At 33.2% G+C, this 26,840-nt stretch overlaps 1 protein-coding gene across 7 annotated transcripts in view; it reads right to left on the bottom strand.

Moving 5' to 3' along the window:
* celsr1a (cadherin EGF LAG seven-pass G-type receptor 1a) overlaps positions 1 to 26,840 on the bottom strand; it is a 141,293-nt gene that overhangs the window by 49,342 nt on the left and 65,111 nt on the right. For 4 of the 7 annotated variants that reach the window (XM_056455434.1, XM_056455433.1, XM_056455436.1 and 1 more), the window contains exons 5-6: positions 25,584 to 25,672; positions 18,096 to 18,176 (exon numbers count right to left, since the gene is read on the bottom strand). In XM_056455434.1, the coding sequence (XP_056311409.1) occupies positions 18,096 to 18,176; positions 25,584 to 25,672 (170 nt within the window). The remainder of the gene's footprint in view (positions 1 to 18,095; positions 18,177 to 25,583; positions 25,673 to 26,840) is intronic. The other 3 variants (XM_056455439.1, XM_056455437.1, XM_056455438.1) reach the window with 1 other exon arrangement.

Here is a 26,840-nt window from a genome sequence, read left to right as displayed (position 1 = left end):
TTATTTGTTTTTTATTTTACATTCTCTTTTTCAAAAAAGATGTGCACTTTAATGAATGTGTATTTGTAATGTGCTGAAGATCCTGAAAGTAACATTTAAGATTTTTTTTTCCATGCACAAAAAATTACATTTAGTCATTTAGCACATGCTTTTGTACAAAGCGACTTACAATTGAAGAGGCATTCAGTAATTCAACAAGAAGCGGCAATACACACAAACAATGCTAATTTTATATATATGTTCTGATAATATTTGCCATTAAAAAAACAATCATTTTAACCCATACAATGTCATTTTGCATATATTGCTAAAAATAAACCAGTGTAACATGGTTTTGTGCTTCAGGGTCACATATTTTAAAACTAAGCTTTATTTAACACACTTCTAAAGTCATATCAATATTAATATTAATCCATTTTAGTTGTAATGCGCTTTAAACCCAAAGCGCTACAGTAAAAATTAAACATAAAAACAATACAAAAAACAAAATACTATTTTAAATACAATATAAAGCAAGCTTAATATATAAATCTGTCTTGGTTAACTTTTAACATTAAAATAAAAAAAAAACTCTGGTTTCCACACAATTCCTTCATGTTGTCCAAACATAGATGGATTAAGTTAACTTAATTGTTTTTTTTACAAACTTAAGTGGATTGAACTTTTAATTCAATTAAGTCACTTTTTTTTTTTTAGTGTGAAGCGATCCAAATTGGATGTGTTTTTGATGCTAAAAGGAAATGCGCTCCATAATTTAGGGGGTTTGAATAAAAAAGCTCTTTCTCCTATAGACTTAGGAGGCCAATGGAGTTGCAGTGAACAGGAATAAAGCGGAATTTTCTAGGAGGAGTATATACACTTAAAAGAGATCACTGCAACTGCAAAATCCATCAAATCTTGCACCCATTTCTGGTTATGACAGTAAAGTTTGAGAGCATGAAACACTTGTGCTAAATATACTGTAAAAAATGCTGGGTTCCACACAATTTTTTCATGTTGTGCCAACCCAAATCGGTTACGTTAAATTATTTGTTTTTTCCAATTTAAGTGGATTGAACCTTAAATAAATAGGTTGTCCCCCAAAAAAATTAAGGATTGTGTTGTTTCGACTCATTTTAAAAATTTTTAGTCAGCGCAATAGCCTAGTGTTTAGCGCGCGGACATATGGTGCAGTAGCACTTCAGGGCGTCCCGAGTTTGAATCCCGGCTCGAGGACATTACCCCCGTCCCTACCCCCTCTCTCTTTCCCACTTCGCTTCCTGTCTAAAATACTGTACTATGCACTTAAAAATAAACCTTTAAAAAAAAAGTAGTTTAAACAAGCAGCAAAAGTCATTTTTGAGTGTATGTTATTTCATCTGTCAAGAGTATATGTTCTTAATGTAAAGATGAATGCGGATGTTTCCAGAATGCAGTGCAGACATGCATGACTGTAGCATATGGGCTCAGAGATAAGAGCTGTTTACAGGAGATATATCTGTAAAGTGTGTGCAGGCTTTGAACACCTGGCCCACCTGTATGACTGTGAAATGCAGAGCAAGAAAGTGACAGTAGGAAAGAAAAGCTGGTGTCGTGTGTAAGAGTTCACTCTCAAAATGACACATTTTCCACTGCACAGCGGAGCTATCTAAACTAACACTGCCACTCCTGCAGAAATGAATATTTTCCTACTTTCCATTAGGAGCTGTCTAAACAATGGCACAATTTGGATTTATTTATAGTAAGAGAAAATTAAAAAGAGAACTTTTGTATTTCTCAAAATAAATAAAAAAATCAAGAAAATTTTATATTTTTAAATATTATTACTAAATATGCGTTATTATATAAACACTTAAATTCATACAATTCTAACTTATATATATAATATATTAGATGTATTTTTATATATAATGTATATTTTATACACATATTATGATTATTTCAAGTGGCATATGCAAATGAAACAATATGGAAACTAAATTGAAGTAGAAAAGATTGGATAAATTTCAATTGCAACTCGAACAGTTTAGTTTAGGATCACTTCCAACCAATTTTGTCAAATTATTAAAAAAAATTAGATTTGCTTAATTATTACTACTATACATTTATTATTATATTGCATTTAAAATTAATACAATTATAACTAGAAAAGTACATTTAACAAAACAAAGCATTTATTGTAGATTTTTTTTCCAACTTGGAAAAATATGACACAATAGTGATGTAAGGTTGTCACATACTATTTGCGAACAATTATTAGTTTACAGATTAAATAAACTTCTAATCATGGACCTATGGATTAAATGCATGTATTTATACACTTTACATTTATACACAAACAAAACTCCTTTCCCATTTGATTTGTCTCCATCTACCATCTGTCTATCTCTTCTCAGTTTCTCATGGAACTGTGATGGATGAATAGACTAGGCAACTCTGAAGAGTTGAGATCTCAGACACAAACCCCAACAGGGAACCAGAGTAGATTAGAACAGCTTCAAAGGGGGGAAAAAAGACTAGACTGGCAAAAAAAGACACTTGTTAGGTGTATTTTGCTTTCGTTTGGCCTGTTTCCAGCAGGATATGAGGGTGTGTGGTATTCAGAAAGATATCTTGGCTCATGCTGGCCCCTTGAACAAGCTCATTTAGTATAATCGCAGAGTTCAGATGCAAAAGCCTGTAAGTGCCATCTGAAATTTTATTCTTAAATTGGTCATTTTCTCACTGTTCTATTTTTATGTTCAGTTATTTCATTTTAAAGGCAATGAAAACAACTTATTAATTGCTATAAAAGTCAAATTACTAAACATACACACAGGAGCCTAAGAAATAACACAAATTTTAGAAGAAAAATTCAGACGTCACTTGGAAGCTTAATAAAATTAATACTTTATATATTCACATTTACAGTAGAAAAAATATCATTCTGAAATATTAATATAATGTAAAATCATTGTATCATAAAAAACAATACAAAACAAAAACATGTATATTTTTTTTGCAGTCACTCTCTTCTATAAACTGCACTGGTTTGAAAAAAAAAAGAATAAAATAATTTCTAAATATTTAAAAGCCACTTTTATCAGTAAAAAGTAAAAAAAAAATCCAGTATCACCTGACTTTGAGCACAATATATCTGTGCCTTGTACTGTTCAGCACAAACACGGTCAAAAACAGACCAGGTCAAGTATTTATTTTCTCCACGTTTCCTTTGATTTAGGAGCTGAGCTTCACGCTGCTTGATTTCAGCAACCCATTCATCTGACTTCTCAATCAGTGGAGTAGAATAAAAACACTCCAGCTGCCAGAAGCTGCCGGAAAACACTCTTTTTTTAAAAGCCGCGATCCGAAAAATCACAAGAAGCAGCGATAAGACACAGTTTATGATTTGTTGAATGAGACCGAACACCTGGAACATGACTTCAAAAGCATCCCTAAGTTTATTTTAAATGTGTTTTATATTCCAAAAATATTTTCCCCAATAAAACTATTTTTATTTCTGCTAACATCATCAAGACCATGCAAACTATTGGATAACAACCAACATTCAAATGGCTACATGGAGCTTGATTTAGGCACTGTTTACACTTCAGTTTAAAAACTGTTTTAGAATGAAAATGCTTCTCGTCCAAACTGGCATTTTTATTGCTATTATCATAAAAAGTGATATCCATCCACACTACACTCAAAAGAAGCTTGCTTGCTTAAATTACTTGTTTAAAATGAGCTGAAATCTATCTATTATTCTAATCTATTATTTTTGTTTTTTATTAGACAATTCATTTGTAACCAAAAAGATTGTAAAAGATTAAACTGACTTGCTTATTTTGTGTTGGGACAACATGAAGGAATTGTGTTGGTTTAACTACATCGGTTGTGGATTTCTAGTTCCCAGCATGATTTGCTTGGAATTGCATTAAAATAAAATAATGCTGACAATAAAAAAAATCTTAAGTGTTTTGAGTTAACAGAAAAAAATCTTCATTGGTTTGAAGTTTAAGAAGACTTTCAAGGTATATGATGCACAAACGGTTGTTCATTGCATTTTTTGAGTTTTGAGGTTATTGCCTTGCGGAAGAGTAGCACTCATGCTTTGGGTCTTGACAGCTTTATTAACAACAATCTTTGAAGTATTTATTAATAATATTTTTCAAATCTTTTTACATTTCTTTCTTTCTTCAGGCTGGTGCTCACAGCAAACCCACCCCTCCTCCCCATACCCAACATTAGTATTGATTGGGGAGGCTCTTTTGTTTTCCAAGGCATGAATCCTTGCATACTTTATATCAAGAACACATGCAGAATCTTTCATGCATCCTGCATTCTTGCAGTCTTGAGTTTTAGATCTGAACTTTGCGGAACAAAAATGCAAGAACACAAGGATCCAAGAACTGTTAAGAACGCATATTGAAAAACAGCCCGTGTTTCAGTCTAGCTCTACTAAAACAGAACGGCAGCATTTGCAAACTAAACAGAGTTTTCTGTATTTCCAGAATGCTCTCTTTTCACAAAGACAAATCCTGGAATAGCGCGGACACCAGACATAATGTAACCATATAAATTACAACCCATAGCAAACTTTCATTCTGGTACTATTTTGAATTGACATTAATCAACTTCAGTGTATAGAATAAATAATAATATCTAATAAAATATTTTTAACATTAATTTAAAATTACATAATTTACTACACCTAAAAGGGACATAAGCGAGCACTGTAAAAAGTAAGTTGCTCATTAAATTTTTAAAACCAATTTAACTTACAGTCATTTGAACTTGTGTCAATTAAGCTGACTTAAAACATCAAGTTAAAACTTGTTTAACTTTAAAAAAAGAAGTTGAAACCTGATTACATTTCGATCACACTTTATTTTGATAGTCCGTTTGTTGAATTTAAGTTACATTGCATCTCCATGCAAACTAATTCTCATTAGATTATAAGAATTGGGGTTAAGGTTAGTGTAAGTTGACTTGCAAAGTTACATATAGTCAGATAAATGTCTCTTTAGCATCAGTATCAACAGGTTTTAAGTAGACAGTCTACTAATACTCAAATAGACCATCAAAATAAAGTGTTACCTAACTTTCTAACTCAAGAAAAAGTAACTTAAAAAAACATACATTGTCATGACTTTGTGAGGGAAGAAATAAATTAAGTCTCATTGCTCACTTAAGTTTCTTTCCAACGAGTCTGTTTGAGTGTTAAACCCATAGTGTGTCTGGGTGCAATTTGAGTCAGATTAGCCTGGTTTGCTCTTTTTGCGTGGTGTAAAATGACTGATAGACCTAAACAAAGACTTCTGTGTTGAGACATGACGCCATTACTCAGAATCCCCAAAGTTTCATTATTTCCCAGACCTGTAAACAACAACTTTTTCAAAGACTCTCTTCATGAAATGCATTTATAATAATACAATAAATAAATAGTTCAACACAAATAACAACAACTTATGAAACAAAACTTTGGAATTCAAACAGCTGATGCTTAATGTTTGATGGCGAAAACCTATTAACCTAAATATTACTAATCTTGCTTTGAACTTGATAATCGACTTTTGCTCTTTTCTTTCTCTGAAGGAAAAGGTAAACACACCAGCAAAGCATGTGTTGGTTGTAGCTCCAGATCTGGAGGTTTAGGCTTCCTGGCAAATCAGAAACATCCACTTCACACAGATAACAGTACGGTTTCCTGTCAAACTGCTTCAGAAAAAAACATATTAGCTATCTCAATATATAGATATCTCAATATGCTGAGCGTCTGGCTGCATACCACGCGTCCTGCAGCTTCTGACACAGGCAGGTGTCTACTTGTGTTTGTTTTCCACCTCAGGCTGCTTCCTCAACATCCATCTGTGCTTTAAAACACTGCGTGCAGGTTTCACTATGAATCAAGAGTGTTAAAAGTGAGATTTATTTTTTTGCATTGATGTTCATCCACAGCTTTCCCCTATGTGATCTAAATCAGCTAATGCAGGTGATTTACTCCCAGCAGAGTAGATGTGGGATCTGCTTCTTGGCAGAGAATGTGGTGAATCAGCCCGGATGTTAAAATGTGGGTTTCTCACAGATCTAACAGTAAATTAATTTAATCCTATGGAAGTCAATGAGTTTCCAACATTTTTCAAAATATCTTATTTTGTGTTTGATAGAAGAAAGAAACTCACAAAGGTCTGACACAACTACTTGGTGGGTAAATTATGACAGGAGTTTCATTTTTGGTTGAACAGTCTCTTTAAATTAGACATTAGAGTACAAATAAAGCTCTAAATAAACAATAAATCAGTACTAATACCTGCAATCAGCAATAATAATCCAATAAAAATATGGCTCATTATATGTGCCAACCATGTACAATTTTTGAGAATTGTTTTTCACTGAATACTGTGCATATGCTGATCAACAAAATGTGATTACTATATCTTTATGCCTGATAATAATTCTGTTTATTGGATGACCTGTGAAGTCGTAGGTGTGTTTGTATCATAATCTGATTTGCGTAATCCTGTTTTTGTGAATTGTAAAAATAACATGATATCTTGCGTGTCCACCGAAGCGTTTTTGCACTGTAGAAATACACACACTGTTCTTTTTTTTCTGTTGTCGTCAATAAAATGCACAATTTTTAAAACACCGACATTATAGCAAGGTGCAGAGCATACATTGTATGCCACGCTTCTTTACAGTTTTTGTTGTGCATTAATTTGTTAAAGGAGCACTCTCTCATTTCTGGGTAATAATTTAGTGAAATCAACTTGAACTTTTTTTAATTTACTTAGCTAGTCTCTGGCTGGCCTAAACATTTGATTTATAATTCAAATATGTGTTTAGAATGTTGAAAATGATTACAAGGTTTTTCGTTTTCTAACCCTTTAAAAGGATAGTTCACTCTACCTCAATTTGTGAATTTACTCAAAAAGAAACTCATAAAGGTTTGGCAGAAGTACAGGACGAGTAAACAATGGCAGAATTTCCAATTTTTGGATGAATGTCCCTTTAAATAAATAGGTCTTCAGGTCAAAATTAAAAAAATACAACAAATTAAAAAATAAGAACCCAAAACAACCATTAGAAACGGTTCCATTTGTAATCTAAAACCAATCCCTTTAGCAGCATGTTTTCAAGTCTCTGTGTAAACTGCAAAAACAACATATTTTGAGTGCATTCGTGCACACATAAACCCAATAAACCATTTCCTTTATCAAAGATAGGTCAGGAATAGCTTGAGCACATGATCATGACAGATTTTTGCTACTTACACAAACTGTAAACCAGCCTGTAAATGAATGAACCTGCTTTTGAAGTGCATCCAGACAGAGCAGCCATTTAGCAGAAAGGGAGGAGAAAATATACCACAAACCCAGATGCTTTCTTGACCCAAAGAATGATAAATATGTTCTTGTCTCTTACAGCAGAAGAGCTACAATCAAAATGCTTAATCTGTATCTGTACAAGAGGATAATATATGCGGCGTAAATTTCCCACGCACATTGCAGAACCTTCTTTGTTTTTTTAAATGATTTATTTCACATGACATCTGATAAACAAATGACATGCTCAGAGCTAGATATGCAAATGAGCATGTTTTGACATCAATATCAGGAAATAGACTAAACAGTGTTGTAAGCATGGTTTCTAAAAAATAAAAAATAAACAGGTGAACTACAGGACTGTATTTGTCAATCTGGGCTTTTTTAACAATGTTGATCTCTGTACACAAAATCCTTAAAAAAAAATAAAAGACTTTCTCATTACACACCCTACATCATCCAGTTTTAACAGCAAAGTATTATGAGTGAAAAAGAAACTACATTTTAGTTGAACTGATCAGTTTGGTGTTTTTGAAAAACCTCATTCTTACTTCATGGAAAAGAAACAGCACAAGAGTGAATAAACGGTATCTAATTTTTCATTTGTAGTGCACTGGTGCTTTAAAAAGAGGCCTCCAGCTTGGGTTTTCCCTCTGGAGTGTTGAAAACTCCCATCACCTCTGCACACTGATCTCTAGGGACGAAGAGGGTTTGTTGCAGCCATGGCAACACACTTGATCCCAACAGTTCCCGACAGAGGATGAGGTCAGACAGAAAGACACGCTCAAACCTTTAGTTCACTATGGAAAATCTAAGAGAAGAGTTGCTAAAAAAATCGTTATTTTTTTATTCTGAAATAATTACGATGATTTAGACTAATACTTAAAGCTCCTCTCTGGATCAACCAGACTGCACTAAAACTAAGGATGTTTATATATATATATATATATATATATATATATATATATATATATATATATATATATATATATAAATATATATATATATATATATATTTGTTTTCTAATTGTTTTGTTTTCATATTTAATTTCTGTTCTTATCTTTTTTCTTTGCTTTTATGTATTTATATTTGCTGAGAATTTATTGCGTTTTATTAAGCACAATATAAAGAAAACATTGTTTGTACTAAAAACATAATAGAACATTGTTCAATTTTAAAATCGTATTATGATTAAAGTGAGGTCAAGGTATTTTATAAAGTGTATAATTTAGAACTATTAATTCAATTTCTTTCAGCTCAGTCCCTAATTTATCAGGGGTTGCCACAGTGGAATGAACCGCCTATTACCATTATTATTATTATTATTATTATTATTATTATATTACAATGAAGGTTATTTAAATATAAAAGCATCATGCTTTGTTCACACCAGACATGAAGCATTGCTATCCACTGAAGCATCCATCACTATCTCTAGATTCCTCACAGGATGTTTTTTATATGAATTGTCAGCTTGAGTTGAAGACTTGTGTATACTGATTGTGATTGTGTACATTGCTTTAAAGGCATTGCGCATTCCCCATCATCTGCGCCACCAGATGTAAATTTGCCTCTTCTTGTGCATTTGTACATTTTGTTCAATTCTAGGGTAAAAGATGGTTTAAAACTAAATGAAATGTTAAAAAAGCAATCAACAGACAAACCAAAATGTTATTAAAAATAGAAATAAAGAAAAAGGTCGTTTTCTAAAGGAAATGTCATCATTTAATAGTCACAAGGTTGCTTCTTACTCCCATGTCTCCATGTTATTCTGGTTTAGAGATAATGCTTTTGTAACACTTTAGTTTAAGGACCAATTCTCACTATTATTTAGTAGCTTATTACATTTTGTCTGTTTATTAGTACTTATAAAGTACATATTCTGCATGGTCTTTTTTCTACATCCCTAATCCTACCTAATACCTAAACCCAACTACTACCTTTGTAACTATTTACAAGCAGCGGATTATGAGTTTATTAAACTAAAAGTCACAGTTAATGATTTATTAATAGCAAAATTTGTGCCTGAAAATAAAATGACAGACTAAACTAAACAAAAATAAAAGCATTCATTGCTTGAAACATGAATAAACCACATCTCGCCATAGTTTACAGATTACTGAAGCTTTGTTTTGATCCCTGACCCATCAGCAATATCAATAAAAAGTTATAATTAAATATGAGGAACTTAGTCTTGAAATGTTTGGGTATTTGATAGCTCATTTACAGGGATCTTAAGAGTAACATCAGCATTTGTGCTCTGAGGAGGAATCTAAAGTTTCACATTCTGGACATGTACCGTTCAGCCCATTCAGTGTACTACAAGCACAAACAGTAGGAATCCATCACAGATAGGTGAGTGCGCCTCAGGTCTACCTCCAAAACATGGACTGCTAATGCTAACACAAGTCAGTACAGGAGAACATGGCTATAAACGGCACTAAATGGCTCATGTTTTCCCCAGAGGGGCAAACAGAGCTCAGGTTTGACAGTAGCGGTTGCACGGCTCGGCTAAAAGTTCTCAGCTTCCAGATAAATCCAGCATTGCTGGCACTGGCCTGTCAGTTAAACTAGAAGACAACTGTGTTATGAGGGATTAGAGCAGAATGTCAATCAACGGATTGGGTTACGCTCAAAACTGTGAAAACAACACGAAAGAGCTGATGACAGAGTCGTCTTACACCTTACACCATTAGCTGTGAAATATTTTAAGGCCTGACAACTTTCTCTGAGATGTGAGTGTGAGCGTGAGGTCAAAAGGACCGGGCGATACTATGAACAAATCCAATGTATGCAATATTAAGTGAACATTGGAATATTAGTAAATAGGGATGAAATGATTGATTCAAATTTGTGAACACTTTCCAAAATAACACTGTAATTTGAATGCCATTTATTTACACACATTAGCCTGTTGGTTTTGCCTTATTCTGAGGTTCACATTATCAATGATCCGGCTCGTAACCAGAGCAGTTAGTTGTGATTATTGTTGAAAAAAAGGTTTCAGTAAGTAAATTAATAAATGTAAATAATGTAATTTTTAACATGTTGTTTGTGTCACATCAATCAATATAGCTCCTTTAATATCTAAATACGCTACATAAATATATCAAGAAATAAAGATATTTTAATGTAAATATCTAAATATTTATTTTACAGTGAAGAAAATCTTTCAGTTCAAAAGGTTCAGTGAATCATCTCAATAATCAGTTCTTCAGAAATTAATGACTCATTCAGAAATGTGAATGTACAGTAATATGGTTTTGAATTATGTATTTTAAAAAACATAATTTGTCACATACACACTATGATATGCAGTGAAATGATCATACAACCTTAAAAACCTAAATAACATAAAATTGAAATTATTGAGTATAATAAGAAGCAAGGTGTCACGGTGGCACAGTGGGTAGCATGATCACCTCATAGCAAGAAGGTTGCCGGTTCGAGTCCTGGCTGGGTCAGTTTGCATTTCTGTGTGTAGTTTCAATGTTCTGCTAATGTTCATGTGTGTCTTATCGGGGTGCTCCGGTTTCCCCCACAAGTCCAAAGACATGCCCTATAGGTAAATTGACTAAGCTGAATCAGCCATCATGTATGTGTGTGAGAGAGTGTGTATGGGTGTTTGGTTGCAGCTGGAAGGACATCCACTGCGTAAAACATATGCTGGATAAGTTGGTGGTTCATTCCGCTGTGGCGACCACTGATTAATAAAGAGACTACGCCAAAAAGAAAATGAAGTAATAAGAAGTAAAAACAGACAAAATGTAGATCTAGAAATACTATATTGACCTTATTCTTCAACGCAAAAGTCCGCCCGTTTTTGCGATTGTTTTAGAACTTCCGATTCATTTGCCTATGGGAGAAATGACTAGGAATAATAAACCACAGAAAACGGTCAAACTACTTGCTCTACAAACAAGTGCTTGCATGATTTTACACACAAAGCAGAATCATATAATAAGAAAATATCAGTTTGCAACATCAAGCAGCATAACAAGCTGTTTTTAATGAAAGTGGATAAGTGGCTGCACCGGCTTGAACAAGAAGACTAGGGTGAATAAAATAAGACCAAATATAAAATATTTAAAACTTTAGACATGAAGAATATTGCTGTAATTCGTTTACTTTATTGTAAAGATCTAACTGGCTATTCACTATTTTTAACAAACGATAAATATTAAGGTCATTTTCTATTTCTCTAGAAATATAGACAATATATTTTGGTACATTTATATTTATTAAAATAATAATGTGGTCAAACAACAATTTTAGAAATATAAATATAATGCATTTAAATTCAAATGAGGTATTGCAAAAAAAAAAGTTTAAATAAATACAAACTACAAAATGTAACTGTGATATTGTTTAGGGTTCCCTTGAGTATTTTCTATGTTATTCAATTTAATTTGATATATTTTGATAACATTTTGGTACTGATCAATCTAATGTGGGCAACGTGGTGGCGCAGTAGGTAGTATTGTCGCCTCACAGCAATAAGTCCAGTGCTTCGAGCCTCGACTGGGTCAGTTGGCGTTTCTGTGTGGAGTTTGCATGTTCTCCCCGCGTTTGTGTGGGTTTCCTTCTGGGTACTCCGGTTTCCCCCACAGTCCAAAGACATGCGGTACAGGTGAATTGGGTAAGCTAAATTGTCCGTAGTGTGAATAAGTGTGTATGGATGTTTCCCAGAGATGTGTTGCAGCTGGAAGGGCATCCGCTGCGTAAAACATGTGCTGGATAAGTTGGCGGTTCATTCTGCTGTGGTGACCATGGATTAATAAAGGGACTAAGCCGAAAAAAATAAATTAATCAATGAATCAATCTAATGTATATCCACAAATATCATATTGTAGATCATCATATAGAAGGTACACTGTAAAACAAATGCAAGGTTAATTCACCCCTGTTGTCCCAACACAAATCCATTATGTTAAAGAAACTAATTTAGGTAGATTGATTATTAATCAACAAAATCCAAAGAATTGTGTAGTTTTAGCTCAATTTTAAATGTGTAATTTGAACAAGCAACAAAAGTCATTTTCGAGTGTATTGTTTAAAAAAAGAGATCAGTAGGTGGTTTACTTACGTAGAGCACTGTGTGTTTATATATATATATATATATATATATATATATATATATAGATAGATAGATAGATAGATAGATAGATAGATAGATAGATAGATAGATAGATAGATAGATAGATAGATAGATAGATAGATAGATAGATAGATAGATAGATAGATAGATAGATAGATAGATAGATAGATAGATTTAATTTATTAATTTTTTTCCACATCATAGGAGTGTTTAGGAAAAACAAAGCCAAATTGCCAACTTTTACAATACAAGAAATCTAGCTTGATATCCAAAATGATTTCTGCTGCTTGTTCAAACTACTTATTTAAAATAATCTGAATCAGCACAATTCTTGGATTTTGTGGGGGGCATAACTTAATTGTTTTATGTTCACTCTACTTAAGTTAACTTCATCAATTTGTGTTGGGACTTGTGTGGAACCCAGCATTTAATATTTGTTTCATTTTGTCACACATAAACACATTACTGCTCTTGTGGTGTTTGCAGCAGGTGTCATGGTACAATCATGGTGAATGTGCTACAGGTCTTTGTCACATGCTGATCTCCCTCGCTATCAAACAGCATTACCTCACTCGCCCTCCAGCAGTGTAAACCTAGAGCTGTGAATAATTCAGGAAAACTGACACACACACACACACACACTCACACATACCCACACCCAGCCTGAGGACATACACATAGCACGGTGTTGTCGGCTGGCCTACGGGACATGGGGACCACTTTTAAAGCCTTGTGTCTCAATAACACGTCTCATTTATCAATGCTGGGCCGTGCTCCAGACTGTATGGGATGGATGTGTGCTTTTGTCCCTTGTTCTGTGCGTAATCCAACAAACTCGCCTTTAAGGAGGAAAAAAGTGTGCGGGTACAAAGACGTCTCTCATTTCAGGTGCTGTCCACTTTTTCTCACCAAACAGGTTACTGAAGACATTCATGTCATTTGAAGAAAAGAAATATCTTTACAGTAGTCTGGGTTATATGAAACCCCTGATGTGTAACACAAAAGTGAGATGTTTTCTGAATGTACACATAAAGTTCATTTAAAAGTTAAAGCATTAAGGAATCTGTAAAATATTAAAGATATAAATAAACATTAAAACTGAACTGTAGTGATTTTGGCTAATAAAGAAAACTGCTTTAAATGATTGTTCAAATATTTTCATTAACCCATCTTACCCCATCTTTTATTTATTTATTTATTTTGGATAATTGTTTACTATTTTATAACTGTAAAAGTGTAAAGTAAAGTAATTTTGTATGACTTTTTAAATTAAATGTATTAAAATAAAATTTCACATAAAATAAAAATTTCACAATTTTTATTATTACTATTATTATGATTATTATTCTTTTTATTATTATTATTACATTTTTGAGAGGTTATGATTTTTTAAATAGCGATTTTATCAATGGTAGTGTTTTATTCATTTTTGTCCTAAATATGTCTGTGTGGTGCACTTTTATCCTGGTATGTTCATTTAAACTAATTTACTTAAAAAAAAAAAATAATAATAATAATAAAATAAAATAAATAAATAAAAGGAATGGATAAATAAATAAATAAATACAAAAAAGAAAGGATAAATAAATAAATAAATAATACAAGAAAAAGAAAGGATAAATAAATAAATAAATAAATAAATAAATACAAAAAAGAAAGGACAAATAAATAAATAATCAAATAAATAAATAAATAAATAAATACAAGAAAAAGAAAGGATAAATAAATAAATGAATAAATAAATAAATAAATATATAAATAAATAAATACAAGAAAAAGAAAGGATAAATAAATAAATGAATAAATAAATGAATAAATGAATAAATAAATAAATAAATAAATAAATAAATAAATAAATAAATAAATAAATAAATAAATACAAAAAAGAAAGGACAAATAAATAAATAAATAAATAAATACAAAAAAGAAAGGACAAATAAATAAATAAATAAATAAATACAAGAAAAAGAAAGGATAAATAAATGAATAAATAAATGAATAAATAAATGAATAAATAAATAAATAAATAAATAAATAAATAAATAAATAAATAACGGACATAATGAAAATAACGGAAATAACAGAAAACAGAAAGGAATCCTTGAAACTTTGCCTATATGGACTTTCATGAGTACAGTCATTGATTAATGTTCCCAAAGCAGCCAGATTTTCACAGAATCTGACCTACGCAACAATTAAAAGAGCGAGCGGGTCATAACGGTCCGTTCTGAAGTAAAACAGGCCCGATCGTACATTCAGCCGGAGTGCATTCCTTCGCCGAGAGCTTTCTAGAGTGAATGACAGCTGAATAGCAGGCGGAAAAAGACCTACGACTCATAGAAATTAGCAGTCATTCTTGATAAAAATCCGTTGACACGAATGTCATCATCTTTACACTTACTTACTACTAATCTCCTCATACACTGAACTAATTATCTCACCAGTAACTGAAAGTAAATGACAAAAAAGCTTTGCGTGAACAATTGAGACAGCATTGGATGACTACAACTTAAACTTTGAGTTTAAGTGTGAGTGATTGGAGGAGTTGATGTCAGAATAAATAGACCCCCTTTGAATTATTTTTTCTTTTTTAATTATTTTCCAAATGATGTTTAACAGAGCAAGGAAATTTTCACAGTATGTCTGATAATATTATTTCTTCTGAAGAAAGTCTTATTTGTTTTATTTCGACTAGAATAAAAACAGTTTTTAATTTTTTAAGGTCAAAATTATTAGCCCCTGTAAGCTGTATTTTTTTTCGATAGTCTACTGAACAAATCATCGTTAAATAATAACTTGCCTAATTACCCTAACCTGCCCAGTTAACCTAATTAACCTAGTTAAGCCTTTAAATGTCACTTTAAGCTGTATAGAAGTGTCTTAAAAAATATATAGTCAAATATTATTTACTGTCATAATGACAAAGATAAAATAAATCAGTTATTAGAAATGAGTTATTTACACATTTAACATATTTTTGTTTACACATATTTAAACTTTATATAAAAAATGTAAATAATAACTGTATAAAGCTCTCTAAGTATTCACATTTTTGAAGCACACTAAAAATATCCCTAAATTAGGGAAAATAGTTTTCCATATATTGCGATTCAGGTTATTTTTCGTCTGTATTATTTATTTATGGTATTGAATTGGGACATTGATCTTTCCTATGACAACTTTTTGATGAAAACAATTACTTTTATTAACATTTTTTATAGTCATAAAGGTTGTAAAATACAGTACAAAAGCTTGATAGTAAACTGCCAGTACTATGTCTGCTATGTTACGGATTTCGTTCCATAAATATTAATTGTTATAGAATATATCGTTTCAAATCAATAATGTAATGTAAAAAAATAAATAATGTAAGTAAACACATTGTAACTTGGAACTGTTAAGTTGACTTAAATTTGATAATTATGCAAATTCAACTAATTACTTTCTACAGTGTTCTAAAACAATGCACTGTAAAAAAGTTGGGTCAACTTCAATTTGTAAGGCAACTTGCTGCACATTTTTTGTTAATTGACTCAACATTTAACCCACTGTGATTGACTTTAACTCATAAAGAAATAATCTATTTAAAAAATTATGTTGAGTCAACTTTTTTTTACAGTGCACTGTAAAAATGGCTGCTGCTTTACATTTTTAAGTTGAATCAAATAAACTTTACAGGTCGCTTCAACTTCAAAAAAAAAATTTCATATATCAGTGAAGTAACTTTCTCAGATACATTACTAATTTCATACAGATCACATTGCGAAAATGCTTTTGTTTCTAGTTTAAATATCCACAAATTCTTAAATCAAAAATCATTTGTAAAGAGAAGCTAAAAATTGTGTTGTTTTCATAAATATTAAGTGCAAATTGAGTGAGTTTTTCCTTTAAAACAACCTAAAATTATCTTGTTTTCGCTAAGATTTTTTGTATTATTTTGCTTGTTTTAAAAAAAAAAAGTCACTTAATTTGGCTCATTATAGCTTATCCATTAGACAAATGCTTCTTGATTTAAGAATTTGCAGATATTTGGACGAGAAACAAGAGCAAAAAAGCTAAGAAAAGCATATTGTTTTTGCAGTGCAAAAAGAGGCCGAAGACTACATGGAGAGTAATGATGTCATTCTTCCTTCCTCTACAGGGTGTGACATCTGTGTGTGTCTGTGTGTGCATGTCTCATCCTCTCTCCTGTCTTGTTTCCCGATTTGAATCATTTTAGCTATCCCAACACCTTTCAATGTGGTGGAGCCCATGCTGGGTTTCCATATGGGAAAGGTTTCACAATATTCCTACACATAACCTAAACCTTGTTCCTGAGGTCACCAGAGCTGAAATATAATGATAAAAATACATGTAAAAAAGCCGCATAATACGTCAATCGCATTTGGGCTGGAGTGACTGAACTAAATATAGACTGCCATTGCGAACAAACCTCCATCACTTCCTTTATGTCTCACAATAAACGTATTCATAGAACACAGGGAATACAATTTACCTCACGTTAACTTTTCACTATAAATGTAACTAATGATTAGGCCCACACTGAATCTGTGCACGCAGAAATCTGCCAATTTTCACCGATTTTTAGCCCATCATTGAGTCTATGTATTTATTTATTAATTTATTTTATTAATTAATTAAATTAATTTCACCAAATTATTGTGATTTAATAATAATATTATTAAAATGTTCCTATGAGTTGTGTACATTACAGTTTGTGAAGTAACATTTTCTGTCTTTCAGTAGATATATTATATGATAGATTTGCTTTGTTTACCAAATAAGTGGATCTAATTGGATTTGCATTGTAAACATTAAATTTAAAAAAAGTTATTATTTGTTGATTTTTGATAGTTAAGATACTCCTAAAATCATGCGGCATAAATTTTTATAAATTCTCAGCAGAAATAGCAAAAAATGTCGGCAGATTCTGTCTGGCCCTACTAATGATATATCAAATAGCCAGCATGCTGAAGATATCACATATGTACAGTAAAGTCTTATTGTTATGTATGTTTTTTACTCGATGTTTGGTATAATCGTAACTGAAACATGGACAAAGGGTGGGGCATACAGTAGCCCCTCCCTTTTTAAAAAAACAAAAGCCAATAGCATTTTGTTTTCATCCCAGTTCTGCCAGTGAGAGTAAACGAATAAACATTTTTTTGACATCATACTCCAGCTTCAGATCAAATCTTCTAACCAATCAAATGCTCTCTTGTATCAGACATGCCCCGCCCCTTCAAGATGCTTCTTTATTTGCTTTCACTTGATGCGCTTGAGCTCAAACACTCAACAATATGCTTCAATAGACCCTGCCCTGTCTTCAGCTTTCAGTTGATATTACGTCATATTTTGAATTTGTAATATATATTTTAAAGCACCTTAAAGTACAATCAGAGGCCAGTGATAAAATCCTACCGTATATGCGATTCCCATAAACACTAGTAAACTAGTGAACAGACACAGTCAGAAAAGAAGATCTGGACCAGAATTCACAAAGCTTCTCAAACTTTGGGTTAATTAAATATATATATTTTTTTGCACTTTGCCAATGCTGCCCACTTCTATCTCAATCTACTGGAGCACAGGACTGACCCTGAAAAAGTCTTGTGGATTCTGAGACGCTTTGTAAATGTGGACCTGGAGGCCGTAGAGATAGGATTAACCGCCACCGCAGAGCTACGCTACAGGTCACTGGATACAGTACCTCCTTATGAGTGAGCTCCAGCCAGGCGGTATAGAGGTGGACGCTCAGCACCCCACTGGAGTCCAGCAGGTGCAGGCTGTCCTGCGTAAACCACGGGAGAAAAAGTGGCCATTAGAAGGTAAGATGAAGCCCTTCAACCCCACAGATGTAGAAAGCCCTTTTAAAGTAGCAGCAGACTCTTGTAAAAACCGCCTCAAACTGTTTACATTTAACAGGGACGTCTTTGAAAACTGGCAAATTACAACAACCAAGGACTTGGTTTTATTGCTCAGTTCTTCCCTCTTTTGCTTGTACTTTTGAGTCATTGTTGTCAATACCCAGCTAACACAAACATGTTTTAATAATGTTTGCTAATATTCCCACATAAAATAAAAAAAATAAACGACATTTACTTTGTTAGCTTTTTTTTTGCTTTTGATTGCTTTTCCTGAAGTAAACGATTCATGAGTGCAAACTAATCTTCAAAAAAATAAATACATGAATAAATAAACCAATCCTCTCTGGCTATCTATTGCTAGTAAAAGATGAAGAGAAGGAGCTCATATAAAACTCCACCCTCTACTCAATATGCTATGAAACATGAAAACGAAACAAAGCTAAATGAAATGAAACGAAGGGAAACGAAGCAAAACTAAGTAAAATGAAATGAAATGAAGCAAAATCAAGTGAGTGAAAAACAAAACAAAACACATAACAAAAAACAAAACAAAAAAAACAAAACAAAACAAAACAAAACAAAACAAAACAAAACAAAACAAAACAAAACAAAACAAAACAAAACAAAACAATTTATTCAATGAGCATTCAAATTATTATAATTTTTTTAATGAATATTAAAAAAAACATCTTGGTTATGTAAACTTTAGGGAAAACAACGAATAAAAGTTTGGTTTGATCCTTTGGAAAACATTTTGAAAATGTTAGCTTTGCCAATTTTTGTCTGAATGTTTCAAAACAATTCATTTTTATTGTTGAAACTAAATTAAATGTCCAGTCTTCTGTGAAATATGTATAACTAACGCAAAAATCTGTTTTAAATTATAATAATCTTTAATGATTATTAACGATTATGAGATCTGGATGAACATTGCGAAAATATGTATGCACAGTCTGCGGAAAAGTTTATGAAAGCGATAGATATTCTGCGGAGCAGATTACGGTGCAAATGACGTGATTGGAGCAAATGACACAGTGCAAATTTAATGTTTTGGGGCATTTGATGTGTTATTTGAACGAATTGCTTGAGTTTAAAAATATGAACTTTGCCAAAAATTTACACCACGTTAACCAATCAGGAGCTTGCTCTAGTAGTGTCTGTCATTTAGGCTCAGCTCCTTGAGAAGTTGGTGAAACACACAAGGCGCCAAACGAGTCCGCGCCATTTTTCCACCTTCAATAGCACATAAAGCACAGCCACCCTCTCAACAAAATCCATGTAAGCCATTTTGCAACAAAACTGGAGCAATTTTGCATCTGTTATGTAGTGAATTTCACACGCGAATAAAGCGAAACTAAACTAAAATGCGTCTAATTACGCATGAATATCGTGATTTACTAGATTTGATAGTGCGCCCAATTTGAACAACCCCATAACTCTATCTCTGAATTAAATTTAGTTTGATGTTTAGGTTTCCATGAGAGAAAAGGGGTAAATAGATTTCACTTCCAGAGACGTCTGAAAATTATTACTGACTTTTCAGCAAAGTCTTTTTGTTGGGCAATTGATTTCTATACTGACTACAGTCGACCACATGACTCCATTAACGGACTACAACTGCTTGGTTGAGTGTGGAGGGTAAATTCCACAAACTGCGCATTTTCCAGCATCTAAAGTTCATGACCTCCCAGTAAACCTGCCTGCTTCCGTCACGCCCATCAGTAGGCTAAATTAAATATGAGCTGGCGCCCTTTACATTGACCTGCACGCAGCTTGCATGCCTTTAGACCCAAAATCCATTGACTTCATTACAAATATTCTGGAATCATCTTAATTAGGTGAACTAGACAATGACGGACTGTTTTGGGGTTAGCTGTTTAGCATGCCAAATGAAAAAATAAAAAAGAGCTCATTCCTTACTCAAGGCTTTTTTAAACAGTGATCTGTTTGCTCAGTGTGAGTGTAAAAGTACTGCCACCCTGTTAAGCTGTTGTAATCCACAGAGCTTTGATCTCATTCTTAAAAATGATCCAGAACTCAAGTTGAACTTTATAATACGAGTTTAAAACTAAAACTTTTTTCGTTATATGTCACTATTATAATTACTGTTATTACTTTCATTATTACTGTTGCTGTCATCACCAACTATTATTATTATTATTAAATTTTCAATGTTATTCTAAAAGGGACTAAGCTGAAAAGAAAATGAAAGAAGGAACGAATGAATATTATTCTAATTGTCGTATATGTTTATATACATTCCCTTTTTTCTTTTATTTTGAATGTTCTGGTGCTTTTATTGTATGTTTTTTATTGTGTTTACTGTATGTTGTATGTTTTGTACTCTTAATAAAAAAGATATATACATATAAAGAAACTAGAAAAAGAAATAAAAACAAAACCAAAAATAACAATATGAGTTCAATTTGGAATGTTATATTTGGTACATAATAACACACTTGATTCATGCACACATTTTAGATTCATACACACCTAATATTTGTATGCTTTTTACAACCTAAAATATTTCCTTCATGAAGTAAAATTTACACTGGCAGTTACATATGGTGATGTCTGGGAATTTAGATTAGTGTCTGTGCTATATATCCTGCATGTAATGAGCACTAAGCTGAAATCCAGTTCTAAGCTGTAGGAAAATTGAAAGACCTGAAATTAACTGTGCAAACTGCAATGTAAATACAGCAGCACACAATGTCTCAGACGCAGATTCCTAAAGTTTGATGTTGCTACACTACTCTTTAAATCTTTAATCTTTAAATATTAATATTTAAATCATGTTAAAATTTACACTACCGTTGTAAATGAAGCAATGAAGCAATGAAGCAATGAAGGCTGCTTTTGGTTTAGGTTTAATTGTAAAACATGTTTAAGTCGGCACCAATAGCCTTGTGGTTAGTGCGTCGACATATAGCACCTCTGTGTTCGAGGCAACCTGAGTTCGATTTCTGGCTTGAGGTCCTTTGCTGACCCTTCCCCTATCTCTGGTCCCCATACTTTCCTGTCTCTAAATCTCCACTGTCCTATCACAATAAAGGTGTAAACCCCTTTAAAAAAAAAAAAAAATGTTTAAAATACTGTGAAAATGTACACTGTAAAAAATCCTGGTTGCCTTAAAATTTTAAGCTGAATCAAATTAACCTTATGAGTCCATTGAACTTATGTTCAACTTACTTAAAACAGCTTGCATAACTTATACAATTAAGTTAGAACATGATTAACTTGGTTTAATAAGTTACATGAATTAAAAACATACGCTGTCAGAACTAATTTATTGTATATTTTTTTACAGTGTAGGGATAAAAACATCTTGCTCTTCAAAAGGAGAGGGACCCATTAACTCAAAAAGAAATTTCTAGAATAAAAAATCCAATAATGAACAGCATCAGACTGCCTTTTCCACGTTTACTGTCACAACATCATGTCAACATAACACACACTCCTACCTTTCCCGTCTATTAGAAGCAAAACGCTGAAAAACACCCGTTTTTAAACATGCCTGAACCCAAATCATAACATTGCCACAAGGGGCGCTATATCATGCATTAGCATAAACCGTTGCCTTCTGTGGTTATTTGTTCTTTCCATGTCAACTACTAGGATGAGGATGGCAATGCAACACTTTAAAGGCAATTGTCCCATCCCATGTCCCACTTTTTTTGGAAACAATGACGTCATAATATCATGTGACCAGAAGTAGAATCACATAACTGATAACAACAACAACGACAGATTACAGAGCTGTATTTGTGCTGAAGATGCTGCTGTCTGTTAGCACTATTACAACAAAATCTTCTAATTTAGTGGTCCCCAACCCCAGGTCAAGGACCCTAACATGTAAAAGTTGTAACAGGGTTGCAAAAATGCTAAATTACTCTATATGTGATGACTTTATTGTGAGTTTCCAACAAATCGGCATGACTTTTTGAACTCTAACATTGTTTTCTATGAGAGTATGCACACCATTCAGCATCTGTTCATGTTGCTTAACAACATATAGAAAACATAAAGACGGGAGCTGCACTGTTAAAATATTTGGGTTCTACACAATTTCTTCTTGTTGTCCCAACACAAACCAATTATTTTTCCTTTGGCTTTGTCCCTTATTTATCAGGGGTCACCACAGTGGAATGAACCGCTACAAACCAATTAAGTTACCTTAATTGTTTTTTCAAATTTAAGTGGATTGAACATAAAACTATTAAGTTGCCCAAAATAACTCAAGAATTGTGAGGATTCGATTCACTTTAAATAAGGCGTTTGAACAAGCAGCAAAAATAATTTTTGGAGTGCAGCATGAGTGGGAAACAAACATCTCTCAGAAGTTTCTTGTATTGTTTACATCAAATATTAGTTGAATTATGTTGTTTTAGTTTGTTGTTGCATGCATTTGTGATATAGCTGTAATTTCACATAAATCAAATTCTTGTTCTAAATTGTAAATATTTGACCCCTCTCCCTCATGACAAAATTACCAATATAAACACTAGTTTATGGGTTGAAGAAGCCTGAACTAGACCAGTGGTTCTCAATTCCAGCCCTCGGGACCCCTGCCCTGCACATTTTGTATGTCTTTTTTACTTAAAACACCAGATTCTAATTATCAGCTTGTTAACAGAGATATCCATGAAATTACCCTTGTGTTAAATAAGAGAGACATGCACAAAATGTGCAGGACAGGGGGTCCCGAGGACCGGAAATGTGAACCACTGAACTAGACGACCAGTGAAGATGCATTAACAGTAAAAGGCATCAGAAATGTTTAAATATGCATGTGTTTACCATTATCTTTTTATGTTTATGTCTGCACTCAGCATGCTGAAAAAGAACTTCATTTGCAAGCTCACTGCATTCTTCTGTGATTATATTATCACTTGCGGGTGCAACAGCATATACATTTTAACCTTGTTTTTCTATTTCCATATAGACACAAGCATTTCTTGAAAAGATACATTTATGCAACAATGCAACACTTTTAGAATCCACAAAAAATGAAAAGAAAAATACTTGTTGCTATCTGGACGTAGCCTTAGCATTCAAGTGCAAGCACCCAGATATTAAATGTTCGCCCTCTGAACCCATAAATTAAGCACTGGGCATTTCGTACGATTAAGGCACTTTGTCTTTCTCTAAGTTCCTTTAAAGTACCTTAAAAGGTCAAGAAAGTATGAGTAGATTCCATGTGAAATCCTCTGAAATCCCAGCAGACCTCTCTGTGGCACTGTGTGGAGGTGATAATCAAGGGAAGCTTTAACTGATTGTGGAAGAATGTCTTTAGATCTGGACAGTATACCTGCTCTTGACAGTTCTCACACTTTACGAGTCGTTTCACACAGTTTCACCTCCAACCTTAGCCAGTGTGACCCTGCTGTTGGATATTGTCATTGTCTGTGTTTGAGCAATTTACTGTGGTAAATCCATGTGTGCACTCGACAACAGCTGCAGGCTGTCACACACTTGCTGCATCTCTGGTCTCCCTGTTACTTTTTACTGTGTGTGTGTGTATGTGTGTGTGTGTGTTGTAGGCAGGTGGAGTATTTTTGACGCAGGCATGTGTAAGGACTCCCACTTGGCTGGTGGTCTAACACCTTCCCGGGACTCACTATGAGTTGTGTTTATTTAGTGCCTTGTAAACGTATGTGTGTGTGTGTGTGTGTGTGTGTGTGTGTGTGTGTGTGTGTGTGTGTGTGTGTGTGTGTGTGTGTGTTCCACCAATAGCAAGTCAGACTTAGTCACATTCAAAACATGTGCTCAATCACAACACAGCAGACACTGCATAAGTATACATACACTGTAAAAACCCAACAGTCAACTTTATCAAATGAAATTAGCGTATTTAACTCAAAATTTACTGAAAGTTAATTCTATTCAGTTGAAAAGTTTTGAACTCAGTGTTGAAGGTAATGAGTTAATTAAATACCTCATCACTTCAACTTAAATGCAGCAAATTCACAGTACTCATATAGATATTTTTTTTTTTTACCTCAAGCGGTTTGTAGCAATCGGTTTCCTCAAACAGTTTGAGTTGCCTTAACTTATTGGGTTTTACAGTACTCAGTTGATTTGACTTCTCTTCATTTATTTGGTTTTACTGAGCTCAAATTGCTTCATTTACTCAAGTAGATTAAATTCATAGTACTCATTAGGATTAGTTTTTGAACTTAAATGGTTTGTTGCAATCAGTTTGCTCAAATGGTTTGAGTTACCTTAACTTTTTGGGTTTTACAGTGTACGAAATGCATACTACATTGGGAACAATTTACACTACTAGACTAGATTTTTAAGTGCTTAAATGTTCAAAATTGCTCAAAATAACCCTTCCTCAAATGTTCCAATTCATTTCAAGTCTAAAAGTCTACATCCAGACATTCTGTAGGCAAATAACATCTCTGCTTTAATAACAACACTGGATTTGTCATGCTATTTATGCTTGTATCACAAATACAAATCATTTAATTCTTGTTTTGTTCAAATGCCTGCTCGAAAAATAAAATAAATCCAATTATCTATGTTTTTTTCTATCTCAAGAAAGATTAAACAATATCTAATCTGAGGACTCTTTATCGGTAAATATCATTACAGAAAACTGCATTAAGCTCTTTGCAAAGCACTCGTAAACTCCCTTGAAATCCGAGAGCTCCTCATTGTTTACTTCGCCAACTACTTCTCACTTTATTCAAGGAGAAGGATACGCTTGAAGAGCACACAGAAAACAATCTTTAAAGCAGGTTTATGAAACTCAAGTTGGACTCTCTTACAAGCAGGAAGGCTCTTGGCACATCACAATGGCATATTCAGTTTCTAATGTTCTGCTCCTGGAAGAGTTGTGAATCACAGGACAGAAATAAAGATGACTGTGTATTTTGTTACCAAAAAGCATGAGGTTTTTGGAAGCTTTACGCAAATCCTGTGGCCTCCAGTTAGAATAGATTGGCTTTCCGGGATGGTCACATGGAGAGCGTAACGCCAGATAAACTAGTCGCAATCTTCTTGCAGAAGGGCAAGCGATGCGTGCATAAACATGCTAGTAAGTGCATTTAGATTTAATTATGCAATCTCGTGCTAACACGCTGTTGCCTTTGGGTGTGGAAGCATCTGAAAACAAACTCCAGTTGAGTGAAACGCAATGCAAGTCAAACACATCCAATCCGATAACTGCTATTAAATAGTCTCCTGTTTTCCTCAGGTCAGATGCAAGTGGGAAGTAAGAAAACCATCGTGGGAGCTAACAAACGGCTGTAAAGTTTTGGTGTTCCAAGACAATTAAGAATCTCCAGGTACAATTAAAAGCGAAAATGACTTATATGTCTTACCTTATTGTAGTAATGAAGCTGAACTGAATGCCACTGGCCATCGCTAACTCCACCGGGTACGAAAGGTGCAACGGTTGTTTTAGCCTCTCCTAAAAAACAAGTACAAGAAAAAAACATATTTAAAAGAAGGGAGAAAATATAGGGTAACATTGTGCAAGCAACTGTCAATTATGACTAGTTAGAGTGAATTACACATACATTTTTAATGATGTTGCTAAAAATGTAAATGAATTGTAATATATATTTAAAAAACACGTTTTTCTAAATGTTTACACATATCTACGACACCGGCAAAAAAATACTGTATTCCATATGCCAGGCCAGTATTCGGCACTGTCAATTTGCTACTAAATAGTACCTGAAGGGAAGTGATCACGTGTTGTTGAGATAACTTGGAATTCTTACTTCCTACTTGGAAATAAAGTCTAAAATGTCGCTGGAAGAAATCCAACTTAAAAAAACCTAGACTTCAGTGAGACGCATTATTTGACATCAGATTAGATGAGATTAGCGCAGAGCTACCTTATGTGAAATATATAAATACAATCTCAAGTGTGTTTGTAGCACAAAATGAGTGGTAACATTAATGATACAGGCTATTTCTGAAATAGCTTTATAGTGCAATAGAGTAATTTTTTTTGTTTTGTTTTGTTTTGTTTTGTTTTTCGGCAGCTGTTAGCAAGTTAGCATTTCTATTATTTCTGTTTTAGCCATATTTGGCAAAATAACAAGAAATGTTAGGAAATTTGTACATTTCACATGGTGAAAGTTTGACTGTGATGCACAATTGACTAGAACGCAGTAAGACATTTCATTGCCGAGATTCCCATTGTGTCTGGAATTCAGCATAAGGAGGCGGCAAAATCACTTACATAGGAGAATTTTGCTTCCACAATCCAAAATAAATAATGCAATCCAAGCTCATCACCTGATAGATTCTCCCCTTCTGCTACATGTGCAATCTGTAAGCATTGAGTGCATGAAGTGTTCAACATTCCACACTTCTGTTTATAGGATTAATAAATGGATCATCCAATTTAAAACTTAACGTGCCCTTATTCTCTTTTTAAAATCGTCAGTGTGAATGCACTAGTTGTGCTATTTACACTACAAAATAGCATAGAATAGTGCTAAAGTATGTGATTTTGGACACCCCTAAAGACTTTTGTTTTCAGGTATTTACAGTGACACAACAATAGTGACACTTTCAAAAACCTCCCCTTTGAAACCCCGTTTTCAAATGTATCCATTTTCAGT

Source organism: Danio aesculapii, chromosome 4 (assembly GCF_903798145.1).
Source record: "Danio aesculapii chromosome 4, fDanAes4.1, whole genome shotgun sequence".
NCBI classification, from domain to species: Eukaryota; Metazoa; Chordata; class Actinopteri; order Cypriniformes; family Danionidae; genus Danio; species Danio aesculapii.
Note: the sequence above shows the minus strand (reverse complement) of the source record. Positions and strands in the feature narration are given on the sequence as shown.